General features: G+C 40.1%; 1 protein-coding gene across 1 annotated transcript in view; it reads right to left on the bottom strand.

Annotated features, from left to right (window-relative positions):
* Nucleotides 1-25,715, bottom strand: part of furinb (furin (paired basic amino acid cleaving enzyme) b) — a 100,226-nt gene that overhangs the window by 51,380 nt on the left and 23,131 nt on the right. The window contains exon 3 of the mRNA XM_044036083.1: nucleotides 27-125. Coding sequence (XP_043892018.1) covers nucleotides 27-125 — 99 coding nt within the window. The remainder of the gene's footprint in view (nucleotides 1-26; nucleotides 126-25,715) is intronic.

Here is a 25,715-nt window from a genome sequence, read left to right as displayed (position 1 = left end):
TGTGCGCAAGCTGACAGGAGCCTTACCTGTGGTTCTTTTTGCAGTGTGACGCGCATCCCCCTGTGGCCAGACAAAGCCCTCTTCTCCACGGCATGATGCCTGAAGTGATAATAATCTCCAAAAACCTGCACAAACACAAAGGGAAAGGGAATGAGTTCACCCGCAGCAAATGGGCAGCCAGATAACCTTTCATGCTCACCGGGGCATTCACGTGTAGATAGTGGTCACATCAGTAAACAGTTGAAAACAGCCATTTGGACGTCAGAGCTAGTGATTCCTTTCTATATTCTACTTTTGTATCACTGTTGTCACGAGTTGAAATGTGAGTATACTGTCATATGAAACACCTTAATTTTACTAGCAACCATAATCATCAATCTTAGCCGCAGAGGCACTTTTAAAGGTATCATGAGCGTCGTAATTGTTGAAAGCTGACAACATGGTTACATTATCTTTATTTAAAGCCAATTGGACCAAGTCAAATCCAATTACAAAAACAGAGGAATAGCAATAGTGGGGTGAAGAGACTTCAAATCTAATCAAACTAACAGTCTTTCTTGAGAAGTATGTAGACCATAGAGGCCCAACATAGGTGACATTCGCCAGAGGCTTCATGATTCAATGCTATCATGATACTTACGCAAAGATAATACAATATAATTCCAATGTTAAATATACTGTGATTGCAAACTATCATATTTACATTCTCACAAATGAACACTACCCAGGAAAACTGATTAGATGCATCCATTAGAGGTTGAGACAGAGCTATACTGAAGCATTCATTGCACCTTTTCCAGTGCTCCCTCACACGTATTGCTCATGAAAGAGCTTTTAAAGACATGTGATTGGGTGGCGGCTGTCGTCAAACTGTTCTAAACATCAGGGAGTGCTTTCTTTGTCAGCCCCGCTCTAAAATGGCACATTGAGCAGCTTGCACCTCCCACAGTGACAGTTTAAGAACAGCTGACCAGAGACAGAATTAATAATACAGACGTCCAGAGATCGGTGCACATTGAAAGACAAAAATAGCCAAACAGAAGGTTCAGGAAGACAAAGAACCGCCCAGCCATTTTTCACTCCGGTATCCACAAGAGAATGGCCTCCATTTGAAAAGGAAGGACTGCAATCTGTACAGTAGTCCCACTGGGGACTGGCTCACCTTCACAAGCTCAGTGGAGCAGAGGAAGAGAGGGGAAAAAGCAGGAGGGGGAATAACGGTGGAAGGCAAAGAGAGGATAGGAGATGTAGGATTTGACAGGCTAGCCAGGCAGGATGGATGTATGTGAGGTGGGAGAACAGCAGACGCAGCGCGATAGTGGAAGGTTCTCCTGGGACTGCAGGCCAATTCTGCAGACTGGCTGTCTGTGAGTCCACCAGACTGAAGGCTGAAGCTCCATGGCCTAGCCTGGCAGCCCTGAGATACAGCAAAGCTGCCAGCCTAATGCTGGCCAACTTGACTTCATTTGTCAAATATTTGTAATTAAGACTGCTGTGATCATTTTCATATAAACACAGAGAAAATCAGCCATAAATGATTCTGTGTCATGCAAAACGGATAATATTTCTCTTGGGAGTTTATGATGCGTGCAATTTTGATGCTTTCCCGGATGCTTTTGTGTGGATACAGCTGTACAAACAGACCAATCCAATTATGATTATGAAATTATGAAAATGTGGCCAATGAAAGGAAACGTGACAAGCAATACCCAAAAAATTATGCATCAAGCAGATATAAATAAATAGTCAATTAAAGCTCCGGTGTGTAACAAAAGGTATTTATCTGATAGTTGCTCAGCAGTTATAATCTAATGCTCAAAAGCAGCTGCTAAACAGACATGAACTGCAGACTTGCATGACGTCTGCAGTGAGTGATGGATTTGCTGCTGTGAGGCAGAGGATGTCTGCACAACTCAGGACTATAAAGGTTCTGAGGAAACCTTTTGAGGATGCTTCTCTGCATCTCCAGGCAAGGAGACGCCAGTAACACCAGACTTTACTCACTCCTCAGATGAGCATGCAAAGTTACTGGATAAGGTTGCTATGCTACAAAAATCCCTATAGTGCTAGTTATTGCTTTAGCTTAAGTTGAATTTTGTGGATTTTTTTGCTCTAAATATGGACAGAAGGGTTACCTGTGTTAACAGAGTTGTTTTCATAGTTATGTCTTCAACCTTATGATGCATATGGAGATGTCCTGTGCTTTGCTAAAAAAATCCACACCAGTGATTTCAGAGAAGCGGGAGTAGGTTCGAATTTGGCTGATGTCTTGCCCGTGTAGTCGTGCTACAACGGCTACAAACGCGACACAGTTTTTCCCCCTCTGGCACACCTGCAGGACGTGGCTAAATCCTTGATTCCACCTTTGCTTTCGAAAGTCGAGGTTGTGACGTCGTTTTCGATCAATATTCGATTTACATTTGAGATCGTGACACCCCTAATAGATGCACTAATAAAGTAGGTTACTCTTTCTGGAGCACTAAGCCCTTACTTTACGCTGACTTTGTGATACTGTCTGTAAATTAGACAGCGACAGACCTGGTAGACACCAGGTCATGACCAAGCCAATGCAAAAATAAATGGCCTCTCGATGATGCAGTATTTGGGTCAGTCAAAGGATTTAACCTCACAAATTAATGGCACCCACTGTTACGTTGATTGCGGCAGAGCTCAAAGCTAATTTGTGCTGCACCACATGGGTTTCTTTCTGGGACAAACCCATTTCCTTGAGTGCTGATGTCTTCATTTAGACCAAGAGTCTATGGGTCAAGATAGGGAAATTGAGATGGAGATAGAAACGTTAGTGTGGCTTCTCTTGAGTGCAGCTGAGTCACGCCTCTCCAGAGTAGGAAACAGAATGAATCATATGGTACTTGTGTGTGTGTGAGCCAGCAATAACAACTGAGATCGCTATAGGTTATTAGTCACCCTGACACAATGGTCTGAGCCTGCATTAGAGGCATCCTGCTCTTTACACATCTCACTGGGCCGTGCTAAAACTTCACTCAATTCCCATCATGTATATACCTTAATGCTCCCTTGAGGAAGATCTTTAGTGGAATTGGGTGTTAAAACAATTAAATAATAACCCAGGAAGTTGCAGCCTAAAGACATTTTGATTATAACCATATAAGAAAAAAAGTCCTCACACAACCTGTTCAATTTTGAAAAGTTAATTAAATGTATGTTTTGCAGATTAATTGCTAACTAGTAATTAACTTGTCAAATAATTGTTTCAGTGATAAAGGCGCGACTGCACAGATAATCCTTTGTTCAGAATGAAAGACCAAAAAAAATGCATTCAAATGAATGAATAATATTCTTTCATTTAAATGTATTTTTTTTTGTGGGGTTTATGGTAAATTCAAATGCAATACTTTTACAAAAGGCTTCATTATAACAAGCAGTATAAAGAGAATGTTTATGTGAAATTGAGGTTATTAAGGGGCATGTGGAGAATCTTGTGGATTTTAGAGAACTGGATGAATATATATATTCAATTGAAGAGCATTATGTTGAATAAGAGGTTCACTTATGAATGCCTTTGTAGTCCTTACAGTCAAACACACACACACACACACACACACACACACACACAATAACACACTTAAAAAGAATATTACAGTGGAGACTGTGTTCTCAGACAGTGAAGAGTGGATGCAATATATGTAAACTCCAGAAAGTGGCCACTGTCAGATATAATAAATGGAGAATAATAATATATTTTTCTGTTTTCTTTTTTTATGTCCGAAAAGACCTGGGCAGCACTTAAATGGACTGCACGCTTCACATAAATTCCGGGGGAATTCATTCAGGAAACCACATACAAATGCTGACTTTTCATTAGGGTGAATACAATGCACCAAAGAGTGTCTCAAAGCTTTAATGCAACTGTCATGTCTTTAGTCGGACAGCCCTCACTCGTAATGGACTTCTAGATCTGTGAGTCTGCAAAGGTAACGGCAAGCCTCGGAGATCTGCTATGATGGTAATAAGCATTAAACATGGAAAACTATTCCTCTATGTTTGATCGTGGATGGAGTCCCCTGTACAGCCGCAGGAACAACTTGAATTCTGGGACTGCTTTTAAAATGACATTATGTATGAACAGAGAACATATCTAAATTGGATTTATCTGGTGCGTGTGTCAAAGATTTCAAGCTTGTAATTTGAACAACTTTGAACTCTTGAGAGCGCGCGCAGCCGAATGACAGATGGATGTGGGAGCCTACACGTCGGCAGGGGTTGAGTGTAACTGACATGGGATTACATTTTCTGTCATTTCAAAAAATTGTATCCCAAAAAAAAATGCACTCCATTTTAAAACATTTTCCATTTTCATCCCACTCATCACATCAGTTTAGGAAAGAATTTTCAACATCATATAGTGTTTTGCTGTATTTGAGTGGTCATTACACTGAAGCTATATTTGCTTTCCAACCAAGTGTTAATGCACAGCAAAGCAGCTGCGTTCTGGACGAATGAGGTGGCTTACTAGTCCTGTTAGTGGTCTTGGCGATTGAACGATCAGGTGACTCGTGAAGAAAACATGGCATCTGCACCATCCACACTAAGGTTTTCCCCAACTTCCAACATCCACAAAATGGTCAATGTTTTTGTTTTCTATTTATTTCTGCAGGTTTGCACAATTCCTTCAAGGAGTAACAAACATTTGTAATTATGTTGGTCCTAAAGACAAAGCAGTATGGTGGCAGTAGGGTCGTGGGTCTTTGTCTTTAGAGTCAGTGTTGTATTATGATATAATGAGCACCTCTATGTGTGTGAGATGACTCCATTCCCTTTATTGTATTTATTCATTTATTCATTGGTTATGGAACAACACGCTTCCTTTGTGTCATAAATCCAGGGACAGTTTTTCAGAAACAAAACAAAAACAAAAAAACTATCTCAAAGGCAAACAGAAAATCAAAGTAAAAAGCAAGTGTTGCAGGAGAGAAATATGAATGTGGATGACACCATTTCAAACATCAATTTCAACATAATTATGACAAGATGAAGACAAAAAGTTTTCTAATCACCAGCAGTAGACAACTAAAAAAAGAAAAGAAATCTGTTTGAATAGAAGGTAAGCAGTGACAGGTTTAGGCTAATTCTAATGTTTAACCAAAAAACGAATGTGCGCAGTAAACAAAGAATTGTATTGCATTGAATTAAATACCTTCCGTGAATTGTATTGCAGCGCATATCTATATACATACTAAACTGTTGTCAAAGGGGGAGGTCCACACCCCTCACACACATCTTTTGATAGCTGTGAAGTCATTATGTATTCCTTTGCCTTCACCACCAAACCCTAACCTGAACCTCATTATAACCCTCAACCTAAAAAATCTTAACCCTTAAAAACAACATCATAATGTCTCAAATTCTATGTTTTGAAACCACAATTTGTACTCACAAGCACGGGAAGATGTGTGTGCTCCACATGGACTGTATATATAAAAAGTGCACCTAATCTTCCAGTTTGCAAAGTGAGGGAGCAACTCTGCTGGTTGCAAAAGGAACTTACATTGAATGGAAGTCTGTGGTGAAAATGAGTTTCCTTCACAAAGGATTTACAATGCGAGTAAACCTTCTCCTGAGGAGATAATGGTCTCAACTGCTACATTCAGGAATCAATATATAATATATCATTTGTAAATTGTGTTCCCATTTAGAGAAAAATAGAGAATAAAGTATGACACTTACGAGGGAACACCAGTGTCTTTGACAGCTGGTATTGCCTAGAAGGAGCCTGGTTACAGGTGATGCCTGTGAATTTTTCTACTTGCAAAACATCAACATGTCGCTGGCCAGGGCCGGTTGCCACCTGGTGCAGCAACGACACGCACAGATGCTGCTAATTCCTGAATTGGTCTTCAAATATTGCTTGCCATATTGCACTGCCCCCACCATGTGAATAATGCAGCGTGCCGAGCTGTACTCTGTAATTTCCGAGACCATGCGCAACGCAGTTTGGACAAGCACAGTTCAAAGTAAATATAGCCTGCTGTTTCTTGTCCTAGTCGCTCCCATGGCGGCCACCTTGGTCTCAGTCCAGTTCACACCTCCACTGTGGTTTAGTCACTTTTGGCCACAGACGACATTGGTTTCAGACCAGTGGTGCTGAGGAGGAGAAATGTAGCAAGCCTTTACTGTAACCTTGTGATATTTCACAGTGTGTTTCTGTGTGCAAGGAGTTTTCAAGCAATATTCCAGGGATACAAGCTGATGTGAAAGAGGAAATGTTATTTTCAGTCTCATCAAACTATGGAGGGTGAAATTATGCCCCTCACTTGCAGGGAAATGTGGACTGAATTGCCTTATCTCTGTGGACACACTGATTGTCTCAAGTGATAAGTGATGGAAAAGGAACACAATAAAATCTGGATTTTCTTATTGCCAAGCTGAAAATCTGCTGGGAGAAGTGTTATATTCATGTGTGCACACCAAAATAATTGATGCAATGATACAGTGTGTGTGATTACATCTGTTTGCATTTAGCATGGGGACTGAATGCAAATATTTAGTATTCAGCATTGGAGCTCATAGGTCCTCAGTACAGCTATTGAGGGCTCCACATTAAGTGTATTCCTTCAAGCCTGAGAAAACTGCACAATGGCAAATCCACCTTATTGGAATCGACGTCAATCAAGTTCATCATTCAAGGAAAAACACGGGGCTCGGTGGTAGTTAGAGACAAAACCATAATGGCAATTCACTCTACAGAATGAGCACATTCATTCGCAGCCTGTGATGTAAAAAGGCCACAAAACCTAATGGAAGATGCTACAGCAGACATATGACAGTGTGACAGAGGGAGCTTGCAGAGAAGCACTCAGAGGCAGCTATCTGAGATAGAAATGTCAGCTGCACAGCAGAGCTCATTGATTTCCACACAGCCCTCCATCCCTTTGTCTTGCTGTACTGTTTATATTTTTTCTTTATTTGTTTCATCTTCACACAAAACACACATCAACGAGAGCTTTCTTTGTTGTGTACTTTATATGCACAGGCAAAATGTGTTATTGTCCACTGGGTTGGGATATTTGCTCTAATAAACCAGTCATGTTGGTGTCCACTGAGCTACTGCACTACCATCTTTCGGACTAATTGTGGTTGCAATTCTGATGTTCCGCTTAGTGGGAAAAGCTCATTATTTTCCTCTAAAACAAGGGCTAATTGACTGTTTTTAATTGAAGCGCAATTATTTGTTTGCATATCGGTTCTAATTCTGCACGTTGTCTGCCTCGACTGCAGTCACCCACTCAGGGGACATTGTCTCGTCTTGGGAAAATATTAAACCTCAGAAAAAAAACATTTTTGGCTAATTATGTGGTTGAATAGCAAATATTACACAAGCTGCCAGCGAAGACCATCCCACTTTGATAAGGAGTAAATAAACCGAGGCAATATGAAAGGTGTGAAACCCAATTCAGGGCATTTTAACAAATGGCCTTTAATAAGAACTAAAGATTTATTCAAGCAGCTTCAAGGTATAGGGTTTTTAAATCACGGTGTGTCCGGCAAAACCAATTCCTATTCCGGGAGAGTAGGCCACAGTGGAATATGAAAGAAAGGAAGGGAAATGAAATCGAGGCAGGAGAAAGAAATACATCAGAGGAGAATTGATGAGTGGAGAAGTTAGAAAACTAGGAGGAAATTAGATCCAAAAAGAACATGTAACACAGGAAAAAGACAGCAGAAATAAAAATGTTCCCAAATGATGCCTGACCTTCGGTGAATATTACCATAAAACTAAATGTATGCAATTTTATTCCCTCAAATGAATCCTGTTTGAATTGCCTTTCAATGATGGTATCAAAATGTGATTCTGTGGGGCGCTGGGTAGCTCATTTGGTAGAGCTGGTGCCCTTTAGGGTTTGATTCCACCAGGTCCATAGCTGTTTGTCTTCCCATCCCTCTCCCACATCACTGTCTAATTCATTGAAGGCAAAGAATATCTTCAAAACATTTGATTCTGTGCTTGAACGATATGTGGTGAATTTCATTCTTGATGCAGAGACTTATGTTTAGGAATAGAGCAGAAAATGAAATGCCACAAATGTATGGAAGCCATGCATTTACTATACACATATCAAATGTAGCTTATTCCTGTGGTGTAGTTTTTGAGAGTAACAGATAAGGGATAGCATGTGCCCTCGCTCTATCTCGCTCTCACACACACACACAAAAACCCACACACCAAAGATTTTTGAGCTATGGCCTTGAGAAAGGGAGACTAAAAGATAAAAAGATCTTGCATGTGAGAACGAATATGTGTGTGTCTAAGGGGGGGGAGAGGGAGACATATTAAATATTTCAGATCACTTCTTGCCTTTTTAATTTTAAAGCTATCCCTCCGGGCTAATTTTCAGTCTCAAATCCCCGTCTTGGTCCAAGAAATGTTCCAACCAAATTAGTAAACACACAGTTTTAACTTTACTTAACCGAGGCGTTGAAGATTCATGGAGTCAGCAGCAATGCATCAGCACAGGAGGGACTGGTCCGTCTGAATATCAATGCATGAATCAAACTAGGGCTGGGTGCTATGGCTTAAAAATAAAATCTCAGACTCTCACACCAAGCTTGATTTGAATGCGTTTTTCTTCCACTTCCACGACAAAGTTTCAGCTTAGGGTTAAAGTGCAAAGAAATAAAATCCCCAAAACAAGCATAATATGAACAAAATAGGTTTGTAAACATCAGCAAAAATATAACTTATTAGCAAGCTACAATGTCCCAGTTCCAGGGATCTTATCTTAACTACAGGAGCCCAAGGGGAGTGCTGGTAGTGGAGGTTAAAGAGAAAGCTGATTTTCATTAAAAACTAATCTTCACAAATGTGAATTAATTGATAAAATCGATTTATCACCCAGCTCGAAATCAAACTTTATTCATATAGCGCTTTTTATACATATAGAATGTATCGTGTGTCACAGACCCACTCACACACATCAGTGGTGTACAACAAACACGTTCAACTCAAGCATCCAAAGGCCATAATGGCTGATTAAGAATGAAAGTCACACAAAAAAGGAGCCATATACTATAGTATCCAAAAAGCTAACCACCTTATTAAAGAGCAATGGCCAGACAAGCCCAGAGGTGACAGCAGCCCAGCACCTGTCCATAAACTCCTGCTGTTACCATTCATTAAACGGGAAACAAGACAGAGGGAGCAACACAGAGCGTCAGATGGAGTGGAAGACAAAAGAGCAGGGCTGACTGGGGACAGACTAACACTTACTTATATGCATTGTTAAACAGAACCTTCCCTGAAAGTGGGGCCACGCGGGACATTTTCCTCTCACTGTGATGCAAAGCAGAAGATGTGACAGTGTACGATGAAAACAATTTAAGTGGAATGCAAAGGAGTGAGATCAAACTGGGTTAATTCTTCCGCTACTAGGAGCGCAGCAAGCTAAACAGACATTCTGAACAGATGAACAGGATCAGTGCTTCTTGGATCCAGAGAAGCTACGAAAGCAAATTTGCCTTATGCCTTATGAGTGCACGGGACAAGCGCTTAGGGGATGAAGCATTGCATTATGCAAATGAGGAGACAAACCTTTGCAACTAAAAGCGCTTCAAAACATGGAGTCAGTTACTGTGTTTAGCATTTTAAGGTGTTGTGTGGTACAACCTGAGCTGTTGGCCTTCAGTTTTTGCCTGGATGGAGAATGTCAATCTGATTGCCATGTCATACATAAGGTGAACAGCACACACAAACTGTATTTGCCTCTGTCAACAAAGAAAAATAGAAACTCTCTCCACCTCAATTTATCATTCATGTTAACATCACCCTGCTCTCGTAATAGGGCTGTCACTTTTTCCAAAAATTGTGCCTCACTATTCCTTTGAAGATGTTCATTGCTTAACCACCTATGAATAGATGAAATACTGAAATACTTCCTCATGCTGCTTGATTTGATGTTGTGCTCGTCTGCTCGGGAGGATGGTTGAGTTTGCTTGTATCCTCCACAGAAAAACAAAATAAAATCACTGCCTTGTTTTTTCAATATGACAGTTTGGTAGGGCTGTCCCCTACCAATGTTTGGATGACCACAATAATCATTAGTTGGCGAGATTTCATTGGTCATTTAGTCACTGGTAGAAAAAAAAAAAAACAGGTAAAAAAAAACCCACTGGAATCTCTATTGGAAGCTTTGTCTTGACTAAATAAAATTGAAACCTATAAGCCTGAACCACGCATGGTTTTATTTTGAAAGGGCAGACACAGGAAGTGTGGTCCCACTGTGTAGTTTGACAGCAGTCACATCAGGGTTTATGGCTGATGGGCAGCTGACTAGGGGGCGACGGTAGCTCAGTGGTAGAGCGAGTCGTCTTTCAACTCGAAGGTTGTGTGTTTGATTGATAAAATGCTGCCATGCTCTCCTGCTGTATTTTCCCCCTGACACTCAGAAAAAAATTAATCATTAAGAAACAATTTATCATTTACTGTGGTGGTGTTACAGGGTGATACTGTGTTGAAAACCAACAAAATATTTAGTCTACAAGTTGGTTGATCTGACAATTGCCGCAGTGTGTCATGGGTGTATACTACTGCGCTCGCTTGTAAATTTAATAATTCAAAAGCTCATTATAAATTGTGCTCTTGTTCAAAGTTAATATGATGTTCTAATGTATTTAAATTCAACAAAAGGTTCAGATCTTCTTTGCTGATTGTTCCAATCCCTTCACACACATTCATTACTGCACTGCACAGCTTGAAGTATGCGGCTCCCTCCGTACATGGCACATCTGTTTAATGTTGGCTATTCTTTAATTAAGGGTTGATTTTAAGGTTTCTTATAACATCCTTTCTCAAACCTCAGATTTTAACATTTACATTAAAATCTTCAACATGTTGGCAATTAGTCAACAAATAGTCTCAAATGATGACCAATAGTCAACCAAAAAAATCCTTAGTCGGGGGCAGTCCTACAGTCTTGTGCAGTCTTATTTTTTTATTGTTCAACCTTGGAATCTGGAGTTTTGGACTACAATTGACAGCCCTAGCTCCTCCGTAACTCTGTTTTTCTTAAGAGTCACATATAGTGCACCCTTCCTGAGGAAGTTCAGCCACCTTTTTGTTTGTACGTTAACTGCAATCCATGAGAAATCAATTCGAATTGCACTTTAAGTGTTGTCCTATTGGTTTCTCATCGACTGAGATCTGTCAATCCATCAATGAACAGCAAAAGGGCGATAGAATCCTGGGTAGAGAGGCTCCGTGGGTGTACCACAGCACTGATAGACTGCTGCAAATGAAATGCTCAAAACCTCCGCTGCCAAGTACGTGCCCTTCACTTCAAGGACTCAGCTCAGGGAAATGAAAGCTGTCAACACCTTCAGGTGTAGAAAGAAGATGCAACCCAATGACATGAAAAAACACTAAACCCTCCAGAGAGAAAAAAAGAAATCACACAGCAGTGAAAAATAACTTGTGTTCACAAGCCTTCACCAACATACACTGGCATACCTTCATACTGCCTTCAGGCTGCAATGTGTGATGGGGTCAATAAAAAATCCCCTCAGCTGTCCCCTACAGACCATTCCTCATACAGTGGCCCATTTAAAAGCACTGGGAACCTCTGAGGTTTGTTGGATTATTCATTTTGCGGCGCAACTCAGCTCAGTGCTATTTTCCATCACCAATGCTGAACAGCCTCTGTCAGGCTTCATCACCCTAGCTTTTGGGAACTGAAGCCAATAGGTTCCACTTCCATTTCCATTCAGCTCTCATCATGTTAATTCCTTTACTCCCTGTGTCTTTCACTCACACCCCCTGTGACTTCTGCACTGGCCCCATGTATTAATGCCGACACTTTCAGTGCTTACATTTCATCCCTGTGCTCATGTTGAACCCCTTATTAAAATCACTCATGTCTCCCTGTTGGCTCAGTGTAAATGACGTTGGAAACCAGACAGATTCAGGCTGTGTATGTGAATGTATTTTAAAACGCTAGTTCTGTGCTCTAAAATATTCCAGGACACTATGGACGTGGCACGTTCGTGAGTGCAGGTTCCTCTCCTTTTAAAACCGAGCCAGCAGTTTTGAAAAGGTGTGCAATTTTTTTCATCATTTGCTGCCTGACTCACATGGGGTTAACAATGCAATGTGTGTGTGTGTGTGGCACACCTCTATTATTTGATGTTTTTGTCATTCTAATAGTATGAGGCAGCGACAAAAACACCTCTCTCAAAATACCATACTGCACCCTTTTATTTGTGTGAATGCCTATTCTGTTTTCACAGTGTATTGTGGAATCAGTAATTGCGAGAAAAAAAATTATATCTGTTCTTATTATAGCAATAACACCAGCAACACTGAGTGTGAATTTTTCTTCAAAAGGTAATGACAGCCATTTATTTGATCTTTTTTTTTTCTATTTCATAGCATTTCTTTGCTGTTCATTAGCGGGTGGGGAATGCAATATGAGCTTAAAATGCAATAATTACACCCGAATGTCCTATTGCTATTATAAAATATTGCTAACAAACATATATTCTGTCTATATTCTATCACCTGTGGCCTCGACCACACACATTCTGTGGTTAAAGGAAGTGGAGGTTGGCACTAGCACCGCCGCAACCCTCATGTGGTGGAGAAAGTGGTAGAAGATGGATGGATGGATCACTAGGCCAGTTTTCACACTGGATGAGTGTTAAGGCTGCGACATGTCTTTTCATTTCGGCACACATTATATAATAACGCCATTCACACAAGCTGTGTGAGACACGTATCTTCTGCACGTGTCCCGCGAGTGAGACACATGCAATCTCTTTTTGGGAATAGAGCAAGCCTCATGTGTCTCACAGCAAAAACATTGAAAATGATCTTCCTTCTCAATTTCAGCATCTACATCTGTTACATACATCACAGACACAACACGTCCTGTTCCTAATTCAAATTAAAAGCACTCTATACATATAATCCTAACCACCAATGGATGTGCTGCTTCATATTAAGAGTCCTGGTATTTAGCTGAATACAGAGGGGTATTATTTCAAAGTATGTTTTACGATTATCAGAGAGGCAATCTGTATGTAAAACACAGCAGAAGCTCCCCAGCAGATCCATTGCAGGTGGCCAGGAGACACACACCTGGCGTGAATGACAGTTGAGAAGCACTGCTGCCGTCACGCCAGTTTCACAGTTTCTTTTCTTCAGTTCAGTCACAGTTTCTGTGAAACTGGCCTTAGAAATAATCACTGATACACCAAGTGACAATGATAATGGATTCGATCTAATCTAGTTCTGATCTTTGAAGAGGCAAAGATGATGTTTGATTTTAAACTGGTGATAAGTATAAATCGATATCATCATTTAACACTGATGTTAGTTACTGAATTTCTTTACCATGAACACCAGTGACACCTTCTGAATAGAGCGTCTGATGTGTAAACATGCACCTATTAGAGTTAAGGTCAACCTCATTGTCTACTGACACTAGTGTGTCATCCAGGTCGTAGTCATCTTCAGTATAGCTGTCGGTAACTGGACTTGCTTGAGTTAAGTTTGCAGACATTTCACCTCTTATCCAAGAGGCTTCTTCAGTTTAGTTTCAGCCAACTCCTGAAGATGTACACACAATGGTTAATACACCTCGCAATATAAATTACACACTACATTAATTTTCTTCAATAAAAGATACAGGGTGATGCAAGTTGAAAATGTGTTCCATACTAATTTTGTCTGACAGCATTAATTTATTTCACTGCATTAAAACAAGGTGTTGTGGAAGTGCCATCTCAGCTCTGCAATCATAGCAATAAATCATACACATCTGTATCTATGTAAGTTTTAATCATGCAGACTTTTTGAGAATAACACTCTCAAGGTCACTTTTCTGAAGCAACCAGTATACATGAGCGTATAACCATGCAACCACAGGAGCAAGGTGATTGCAAGAGAGAAGAGATGTGTGTCTTTGAACTGTAAGCTTGGTTCAAATTCAGGAAAGCTTATGTCCTCTCCTTGAACCTTAAAAGCACAGGCAGTTGAGGACATCAAAACATAGCAGCTAACAGTGACCTACCCTGCTGATGAAATATGACCGCTGCTGCTGGATTTTTATTAATTTTTGAGGAGGGGGTTTTGCACGGAGATATCTGGACCTTTGGGAGACGACCCTGGCACCAACATATTAAACCACCTTGACTTTCTGACCACCATCTAATGATGCTCTATCATGACTTCTTAAAATCACATACAACATGCAGTTATCCTGTGAAAACAAAATATGCAGCATTGGTGTCATGCAATAATGTATTTGTCTTTATAAAGAGTACAAGTTTGTCCTTTGACATTTACATTTAGATAAATCTATATATCACTATTAGTTTAGAAGACAGCAGCATACACACACAGTGTGTCAACCTTCTTATGCAAGGTGCGGCCTCCGAGCAGGCGCAGAGGCATTAGTGGTCAGTGCTCAGCTGTGAGATGCAATCCCTTTTTTCTGAGACACATCTGCAAACATGAGCGATCTATCTCAGTGCTTAGCAGCAGCTTGTGGTACGTCACTTTTATCATTTTCAGAACTGCACTGCAGGCCCTTTTTGACTGCCTGCGGGCAACACGGTGCTTGTGGACAAGGGGTTGGTGACCACTGCCTTAAAATAAGACTTTTTTATGGATTTTAGACATAGTATACACCCATGCCTTCATAAACCAACAAAAAAAGGAGGTGGGAGAGAGGGATTTACATATTTTCTGGTATATGTGAAGCCCACCGTTGTTCTCCGATGCACTTGGTAAAGTGAGGAGTGAGCAGAGGAGTCCTCTCTGTTACATTCTGCAGTCTCACCATTTGACGTCACCAATTCTAACACATTTGAGTTACACCTCCACTGCAGCAAAGATATCTTATCAAATCGGCTGATGTGACAGGTTGATCCTCTGTGGATTCCATACCAAAGCCATCCAAAAAAGACCACGCAGACGACTGCTGTGACTTAATCTCAGTGTCTCGACAAAGTCTGGCAGTAATTCTTTTCTTCTTACTGCCTTGATGACGTCAGTCGTGCAAACTTCCTAACCCAAGCTGCTGTCATTTTAGGGTTCAGGGCTATGGAACATCAGCTTATGTCTCGTTTTACATTCAAGCAAGAACTACTGGTGAAAACAGGATGTCGACAATGTCCTTATACCAGCCAGATCCAGATCAAACCCACTCTAATCATAGAGCAGATACGTCACTTAACAAAGCAGAACTGCTGCTAATGGTATAGAACATGCTGAGCCCGCCTGACAACGACTGCAGAGGCCCACCAGTCTCTGACGCAGGCAAAAAGAGCACAATAGGTCTAGTGCATTGAAATCCTCTTCAGAAAAAAAGAAATCTGCACTCTTCTGCATTTCCATGACGAGTGTGTGTGGTTTATCTACAGCATTACATTGGTGTCTGACTTGAGAAGCACCAGTCTGTTAACAGCAAAGGTGAGGTTGGACCCAATACCACTGAGACACTCAGATATTGATTTTTTCCACTAGACACTCTGAGTTTGTGTTCTGTAAGTCATCATTCTTCACAAAGACACCAAAAACTTTGATCCCTACATCCCCTCTCTGCTCCGCTGCAGCCAAGCTGCTAAAGCTGGAAACATGGTAACACCGTACTCTTATCTCAATCCCCCCCTCCCCTGATGTTTGAAAGTTTCTACTGACAAAACACCCAAGTAGAGCAGAGAGAAAAAGAGAGGGCAGTAAAACTCTTAAATCTTCATCCATCTTTCTGTTTTTCTTTCCCGAGTAAAGTCAGTATCATGTCAAGACAAAAATCCCTTTTTTCTGTTTACTCAGCTGTTCATAACCAACCGGTTTTCTTATCCCTAGAACATAATTAATGAATGTGTCTACACCAGGAAAGAAATTGGTTATTTCCACAGACTGCCTTCCATGAGTTTCATCTACAAAATAATTCATCTCCTGTGGTGAATGTGGCTGCTTATCATCCTGTGACACAATATTAGACAAATGTGACCGGGAATCATCCGCCAGCATTTGCTCATCTTCCATTTCAGCATTTACACAGTTTGATTCACATGCTACTGCACTTTCAGCCTCAACTGTCTAAGTAAATGTCCCTCCTTCTGTCTGTTGTCTGCTCTGACTTTCTTCCACAGCCTGTCTCTCAGTATTATCGGATTGAGCTCCAGTCCTTCACCTCACTGTTCTCAGTTCAGTCATTATTCAGCATATCAGTGTGCAGGTCAACTAGGTTGCAGTCTCCCTATTTCATTCTATGCTACCTGCAGGGAACTGCTAAAAGCACTACTGACAGGTTAGCCCTCACATGTACTCTCACCTGCAGTGTGTTCTTTTGGGGGGAAAGAACGAGTGTTTATGGTTGACATCACAACTCCAGAAACAGTTCATACTGGAAGAACAGCAATGACTTTTTTTGTCTTTCTGTGAATGAATTTTTTATATTACACTTTGAAAAATACTTCAAAGACTTGAGCAAGATCATTCAGAGACACAAAGGCTCGTCTCTGCAAAGACTAAACATGCTAAAGTTTGGTGTCTTTACACTCGAGACAGCGCTAAAGCTGTGGGGAAACTTTCTAAAGCAGGCCAGTTCTCATTACAGCATCATTTGGGTTAAATGGGAGACATCTGTCAATATGGTCCATGGAGAAGGGACAAACAGCTGTGACCCAAACGTCTTTATTTTTCCCATCACACAAGCAGCAGGCAGACAGTGAACCAGCTGATGTCAAGCAAAAATACTATCCAACATCCACTGTAGGTGAACCTGAATAATACTCATATACCCACCACAAACACATGCTGCCCAGCAGTACAGCGTGCTTTCTTCCAACTAAATTTCCTGGTCAAGCATACAACGACAAACTTTAAATTATGTTGCTACTTCAGACATAATTTGTCTGAGGGCAATTCTCCACTCCAAGAAAACAAACAACAACAAATTCCAGCAAATGACTTGTGAGGGTATTGCTTGATTCACAGCATAGCAGCTCTGCGCTGTGAAAAGGAGAAGTTTAAGTTTGATCACTTCTGCAGAAAATACTTTTGACTAGGGAAAATTGTTGACCAAAACCAAAAACCGAAAAATCAGGAAACACCAGAAAGAAAACCAAAAGAAATTATTATGCCAATTCAATATCATTGTTTGTTTGTTTTTAAATCAAATTTTGTTGTTATGGCTGGGACTGTGTGTACTTACCTCACTAAAGTCAAGGCAATAGATGTCACCATTAATATGCATGCTTCAAAGTATCTATGAAAATATTAAGAAGGATCTCGTCGAACATATCAGACAACGAGGGTGCATGTCCCTCATCTGGTGCAGACAGACACACAGCGCAGAGCACACTGCACCTGCGCTGAGCACTTATCCGTACGCTCCGTGGACGCTCCGTACCCAACGCAGCCTGGATCATTTCTCTACGCGCTGCTTTATCCCCGCATCCAAGTAATAATCATTATGAAGAGGATCGAGTACAGTCGCGACGCAGTGCAGGGGATCTTTCCAGCATTTAATAGGTGCTGTTCTCACATCTTTTTGGAACTGTTTTATTGGTGTTCCAAACTGATCTTGGGCAGACTCTAAGTGAGAATAGACAGGCACAGGCTGCCCACAGTTTTTGAATGCGTCATCACAACATCCTGTTTTGGTTGTTTTGTTTCGGTGTTAAAAGTCTTTCGGCCAGTATGTATTGGTCCCTGAATTTTCGGGGCATCTCTACTTTTGACTCTACTTTTTTTTTAACATTATCACAATCTCAACTGATAAACTTTCCAAAATTTAACAAAATTTTTTTCAAAACAAGCTAAAATGAAACAAGTCTGTATGTAGCTTGTTTCTCTTAGAAACAAACCTCTCTTAGGCAAAAAACAAAACCAGCCCTTTCTGTTTCTACCAGCCATATCTGCAGGCAAGGAATCTCAGCAGCAGCAGCGGAGGGAGGACGGCGGAGGAAACGATCAAGGCCTGATACTGACTGATGTCTCTGTTCTTCAATCTTTCTTAACTTCACTCAGAGTTTTGATTATTTATTTAGCTGTCATTTCAGATTTCTTTCCAGTGAGATCGAGTGTATATAATGATTGTGCAGCTGCTCTAGAATCAATATGTAGTTTCAATCCTGTTCTGTATCGATTGATTATAAAATAGAGTAAAAGGTTAAAAAAGAAGCAATCCAATTTATTTATTAAAACAGCGCTGCAAACAAATTAATGTAACAGGGACACACACACGCACAAAAAGGACCCATTATTATTCCACATGCACGATAGTTTTCTTGGACGCATGAATGCTGTCAACATCAAAGATAACTGAATATCTCAGCTCGCAGCTTTATTCATGTCGAAAATTATTTGGACAGCATAACTGTGAGGCACCTCATATGTGAACTTGACAGATGTTGCCCCTGCTCATGACTGCGCACAAATGTGCAGTATGTACTCAGGCCTCAGGAGCGCTTCTGCTGTTGGCAAATACACAGGAAACTCGCAGCAGGGTGCAATTCGTGAGCACACAAACAAATGTTTTAATCAAAGCAAAAGTCAAGAGTGCTTTTGGACATTCACCTCTGCGGCTGCATCTGCCTCCTCGCAAAAAAAGGTGACAGATTGACAATTGGGGTGTTTGTGCATTGCGAAGTGGGGAGATAGCCTGAAATAACCTCTGGAGCTGTCAAGCCTGGTGAAAGCACTGGACTACCATGAGTCACCGCAATAATGCGTCCAAAACAAAAGAAAAGACTCAAACGGAACCATACATCACTGCACTGTATCTTTTTCTTCCATGTTGTTATTTATGTTTGCCCTTTCAAGTTTTATACCACCAACACTACAACTGCCAGGATGGAAGATGAGAATCATTTGATCACTTGTTTTAATAATCGACTCATTTTTGTTTGTAGTGTTTGCAAGGTACAAATACAGATCGTGACAGTATCAATAAAACAATATTCGAAGTATTAATGAGCAGCCGGGCGTAAATGAAGCTATTGAACAAAGTTTAAGCACATGGCATTCAGCCTGCTTGGTTATAGTGCAGCTATTCAATGCAAAACATCTATATACTGCAAAAGGGCATGACATTTACTGACATTTCATCTCAGCACAACACAGTGTGATCAGTGTGGGTAAAGGTTTATAAACCAAATGTCTATAACAATTTCATGAAGAAACACAAGCCTAAGTAAGACAGTTAATGTACTTTTTTTTCATTATAATGTTAACGGATAAAACAGGGTGTAGAAATCTGTCGCAACAGAAGCACGAACACTAAACTACCGTGTTCAGTGTGTGAGGTGTATGCACTGAAAACATGACAGAACAAAGCACTTATTATAGAGTACGCTTGGGCAAGGTCCCATGGTAGCCTTTGTAACAATGATAAATGGCTGAAGCTTTCTGCTTAGCTGCATCAAATGACAAGCATGTTAAGGATTTGTTTTTAGGATGGGAGCACACTGGGAAGGCTTTTCTGCACAAGAGGAGGGCATTAACATCCTGGGAGCCATTATATTTTCTTAACCTTGTTTTGTTTTTCAATTTCCTCTCATACATCCACAATAGAGACAAACACATTTTCCGAAGGCTGGATCAGGGCAGCCTGTTGTGCTGCACTGTTAGCTTTCCTCTTTACAAACCTCCAACAACCTCAAATATCAACAATACAGCTGGAAGCAGAATGTGTGGAGGTTTATGATGAAATCCTCAGAGGAGTTTCAGTCATTATTGACAAACTTTATGAACTGGAAAGGAATTGGTGCTGCATAGGACGTGCTTCAGAAAGGTGGCCATATCATCTGGCGTCAGCTAAGATGATGGCAATTGTTTGTTTCTATAAATAAGCCTGAAATATGAGGGCTATTAATGTCACAAATGTATATAGAAATGTGAGTCTATTGCTCTCTCTGTGTGTGTGTTTGGTTATATTGGTTATTTTGAAGCCTTGAGATTTGCAATATGTTGAATTTTTGCAACCGGAAAAATCACACCAGACAATACACCTACTGAACGATATCAGTTGGGTCTGAGTCATTCCTGCTGGTGTACGCTCACATGTGGTATGCTTTATCCTTCCTCTAAATGGGAACGTAATTTACAAAATTGACATCATGTTCTATTGAAGAAGAGCTGAAAGTAGTGAATTGGACCATTAACTCCTCAGGAAAACGTTTACTGACGTTGTAAATGACGACTTCAATTCAACTCATTTCAAAGAGTTATTTTTGCATCCAGCAGAGTCACTCCTTTACCTTGAAAACCAGACTAAGGCCACTTTTTATATATAGACTCTGTGTGACAAATTTTGACCTTATGATGTTGTGACTTCAAAGGGCTTTTTTTCAAGGTTTTTTTTTTAGGTTTGGGATTACAATATGATTTAGGTACGTTATGACTACAGAAAGATGTGTGTTAGGGGTGTGGATCTCTTCCTTTGAGGGCAATTTGATAGGTGTCGATATATGGGCTGCACTGTGATTATTATTCAATGCAATACAATTCTTTGTTTACTGTACACATTCATTTTTCGTATTAGAAATAAATTGTCAAATTAGAATAAGCCAAATCCAACACTGGACTACGAATTTCAGAACTCCGTTTGTGTCATTGTGTTTAATTGGACATGGTTAGGTCTGTAATATACGAACAAACATTCATTATAGACTCTTAAGGCTATTGGGCATGAGATGTAAGATAACACACCAGTACTACTAAGATTAAGTATCATAGTATACAGTATATCACTATTTTTATCATCATTACAAAAACTAGCCTGACAGTGTAAAATACAACTGTTATGTCCAGATTTACAAATCTCGTTAAGCACTCAAGGACTCACATGTCAGGATTTGAAATCCCTGTATTTAAAAATTTACAACATGTAAATTATTAACAAATATGACAAGGCGCTCCATCAGTTGTGCTGTAAAACATCCGAGACAGAATGACTCGCAGCCTCAGTTGTAGTGCTGCCGCACAGATGGAGGACAGGTTCATGATTCTGTGCCATAGCCACCAGCATACCCAAAAATAATACATAATATTATAATATGATATGATACAAATAATGCACCCATAATACGTATACAAGTATGATATACAACAAGAACTTAAAGTGCTCGACAAACTGTTCGATTCCTCAGATGATGATGCACAAAAACAACTGGTGCATTATTCCTCAATACAATCCACTACGAATATACTTGCTTGTGCAGTCACACCTATAAAGGTATTAATCAAAATGTGTGGAATGTGTCTGTCTTATATCATAGTAAGGGACGCTGTCTGAAATAAGGCTATGTTTTTTAGTGTCTTTGTGCCCAGAAAAGAAAGGTTTTAGTCACATGTGATGATCACAAAGCCCTTAAGGTTTCTCATGAGCACATGAGGGGGTTCTGTGCTTGATAGGCCTGAGGTGGCCCCTTCCCACAGTCCCAGCCTAGATTACTGTATCACTGAAACCACGCTTCATCAACAGCTAAGAGCCAGAAGGTTGTAAGTGCCATTTGAACAAAAAGCCCCTGATGTGTTCTGGGTCACTTGCTTCATTCTTTCATGTCGGTTTTACTGTAGTGAATACAATCTGCAGAACCCTTGCATCTTTTAAATCTGCTCATGCTTCTCTACTTTTGATTTCATCCACATAAAAAAAAAAATTCCAAAGAGAAAATCGAAAACGGAGCAAATGCTGCACAATTATTCTGCATTCCTCTTCGGCTGTGAATGGTATTCTTCTCACTTGGCAGGCGCTCTTTTTACATTATTCAGGCTGAGTATGATCTGGCTGTATTAAAGCTTCAGCACCACCACTCCTATCTCTGGGTGATAACACCCACGCAAACCATCCACCCATACAGAGTAACGCTGTACTGGCTCCATATGGATCATTAGCCACTAATTGCACAAATGTTCGGATTCAGATTTTAAAATCCATCTCTTTTACTGTGTAACTTTAACCTGTGTATGTGTTTTTATATCATTCAATATACACAGAGAAGCCACAGCATTACAACTCATAACTGGTTTTTATCTGTATTGGCTGATCCATTTATGTCTGACTTATTCCATCCATAAAGGAGTAGATGGAATAAATGAACCACAAGTACCAAGTCACACTATTGATGGTTTAGCCTTTTCAAAAGAAGCCACAAATATTCTCAGGTGAGACACAATATCATGGGCTCAGCTGGTGTACATGTCATGTCATCAGTTGGTATGCAACTGCAAGTTGTTTTGGTGCATGAAATAAGCACTATCATTATTAACTTAAATTGAAAAAGTACAAGAGTGAGAACGTCGATACATTCATGAATATTCGCTTATTTGCTTGATTATAAAAAGCCGCTCAGAAACTGAAAATCGTTTTATTATCGAATGCTGGGATGAAAAAAAATCCATTCTACTCCAATGACTTCTTAATTGGCGATGCATCTATCACCACAAGGTGGCAGCAGCACACATTTGTTAGTGGAGAGCTTGTGGGTTTGCAGAGATGATGAAATTCACAAGGGTTTTTGAATGCATGCCATTAGCTGCTCCTCGTAGCGCAACACACTGTGGACCCTGCATTACTTTCACTAGCTCTCATGTGCCAGAGTTTATACTAATCGAATATTTGAGGAAAATCCCCCAAAAGCATTGGTGTCCTGTCCACAGTGTAACCCGTCTTTTGCCCTATGTCAGATTAGCACCAGCAGACAATTGATGAACAGACATTCAAAAAGCATTCTTCCTTAAAATGCCAATCACTACACATACGGGGGGGTACAGGTACTAGATTCACATTATTTTTGTCATTTAAGGCTACTAAAATAAATCCTATTCAAAACTGAAATGCCACTGCATGGAAATAAAACATCTGAACATTTCAATTTCAGGGTTTACACAGTCTCTCCTTCCTTTCTTGGCTTAGTCTCAGTTATAGAACATATTTTAATGCCCATATGAGTTCTCAGTAGGGCTGTCACTTTCTCCAAAAATCAAGTTTGAACAAAATATTATGTGACATGTTATTCCTTCGAAGATATTCAGATATTCCCCGGCCACCCACACCCGCACACACACAAACGTGACAAAATTATTTATTATTTATTAATGCACTATTAGTCATGGGAGGCTGATCATTCGTTGCACTGCTGCCTGTGATGCCGCTTCCCTCAGGTGGAGCGAACAGCTACGCAACCAAGTGAGTCACATATTTGTTCCTTACTTGCTCGTCCAGAGTGAAGTAGCTGAAATACTTCCACACGCCACACTTTTCAGATGCTTTTCTGTCATAACTGTTTGCTCAGTAGACAATAGACAATTTACTTTATAGAATATAGAATATTTTTATGGTCAAAATATTTTCTGAAATAATCAGACATTTCTATCATGGTATTTTTCAAAATTTCAACAGTTTCACAGTTTACAATGATATTTTTTATGAATGTTTATGCTGTCGAGTGTGTGTGCGTTGCTGCATACATTATTGGTAGCTCGGCCCTTAGCATGTGTGGTGCAGCAGTGAAAAGGGTCCGTTTTTCATATACCGAAAAATTTCACATCATAAAAAAATTGAAAAATCAAGAAAATCACTCATTCAAAAAAACAAAAAAAAGTATACCAGTGTCCTTAGTATTGAACCCAAATGCTAACAATGTTTACAACTTGAATATGAATAATATATGATGAGACAGACAGAGCAGCCACTGTCCACTGTAAACAATTGTTGATGAAAAACTCCGGGAGAAAGCTGTGGGATCCCCAGCGGTGCCTGTGTCAGGGAGGCCTGGCTGATTTGTTATTTCACTATCACTCTCCGTCTTGTCTCTCTCTTTAAATCCAATCAGCCTGCAATTGACCAAGTGTCACGCTTCAGAGGGGAGCCTGATATCTCCAGCCTTGCAGACCTTTTACTTCTCCATTCTTCTTTCCTCAAAAGGTCATATTTTACCTTTACAGCGGCACAGAGTACACACTGCTCTGCCCAACTTTGTTCCGGCATCACATCAGCTTGTCAGGTCTATCTTTAGGATAAAGAGGAATAAAAAAGAGAGGGGCAAAAAAGAAACAATAGCTCATGGAGCACAGTCGGAGGGCCTGGCTGCATGTGATGATAGATCTCTGTAGATGATTTTGGAGCTGGTAGATAAAGCTTTCACTTGACTTGTATTTTACTTATTAATGGAAAAGGAATACATTATTTCTCCTTCCCACACAATCCCCGAAACACTGCTCAACACAAGGAGGGAGGTCATTTGTTAGCTCCCGGAAAAAAGAAATATTCAGTGACTTTCAGTGATTTCTCTTTTTTTTAACTCATGCATTAAGGACCCCCTGAGGTATTGAAAAAAAAAGACGGTCCTTGATTGATGGCATGCTATCTTCTAAAACATCTCTTGCCTCAAACTACAAAGCAGAGAAATACGACACGATGTTTAAAACCCATCATTGCAATGGTCTTAGACATTTCAGCCCACTTTAAAGTTAGTTAAATTAGTAATTTGGCTCTGATGAATTGGAGCAGATAACTTGATCTGTACGCACCATGAAAGAGTTTTTCGCAAAGGATGTGTGTGCAGAAACCCACTTGGCTCAATTAACAGCTGGGGCTTCCACAAAGTTTCTGAAACTGTGGGCATTAATCTTACTGAAATGTTTCATCACTGCAGGTGGACTTTTTTAGAAATCAATATCTCCACAAATCAAAAGTATTATTTTTTTCATTAAACTGTAAATGCAGCACACACATTCCACCATGAACCCTTGCCTATCATTCACCCATGACTCAGTTTCAGTCTAATTAAATCTGCGTACTGTGAAAAAATATTCATACCAAATCGACTGGTTTAGAAAAAACAGGCGTTATATTATATGAAAATTGAAAAATGAAATGAAATTCTAAAACGATTCAAAGATATGAGACATTCCATGATAGACAAATGAATATGAGCACACGGCGGAGGAGAAGAAATAACTCTTTAATAACTTGTCGTGTGTCCTCATTCACAATACAATTACAGATTATTTGTATACTTGCAGGCTTCAGATTGAAAGCTCTCTGCTCTCTGTATATTAGTGGAGCTGGAATACAAGGAGGAGCTGGGTTCTCCGAGAAGAATTTAATAGTGGCTGAGCACTAATCTGAAGTTTCGCTTGTAACCTCTGGGTGTTCCAATTCCCGCCTCACCTATAACAGAATTGTTTTATTTCCAAATCGTAACTTCCATTTATAACCTTCCTGATACCAATGCATAATGCATTTTTATAGTGCTCCAAGCCAGGATCACACAACGATCACATGAGAAAAGAAAAGAGAAAGGTCATCTAATTGCACTGCATGTTAATGGCGGATAGGAAAACATGGTACAGTGACGAAGACTCAGCACAGGTACGTGTTAAAATTGAAGTATGTGTCATATCTGATGCGGCTGGTGAAATGAAAAAGCTCAAAACAGCCTTTTTCTTGGCATACAAAATGCCTTAAGGATATTCCTTGTGGAGAGCCCAAGGCTGACTCCAGATCCGTGCAAAGTTTCTTCTTTTCTTTTTTTTACCTACAGGCAGAGCAAGGGACAAACTCTCCTTTAACAAGAGCTGCCGGGAAGGAGAAGCTTTTTGGAAATTGAAAAAGTGCTCACAGTTTGTGGATTTGTTTGTAGATTTCTGGATTTGCAGTTTAATTAATTATTCGACTTGGCATTTTGCCTCAAAGGAAATAATGATTACTTCTTATTTC

The sequence above is a fragment of the Solea senegalensis genome, linkage group LG10 (assembly GCF_019176455.1).
Source record: "Solea senegalensis isolate Sse05_10M linkage group LG10, IFAPA_SoseM_1, whole genome shotgun sequence".
Taxonomy (NCBI): domain Eukaryota; kingdom Metazoa; phylum Chordata; class Actinopteri; order Pleuronectiformes; family Soleidae; genus Solea; species Solea senegalensis.
This window is presented reverse-complemented; position numbering and strand designations above follow the sequence as displayed.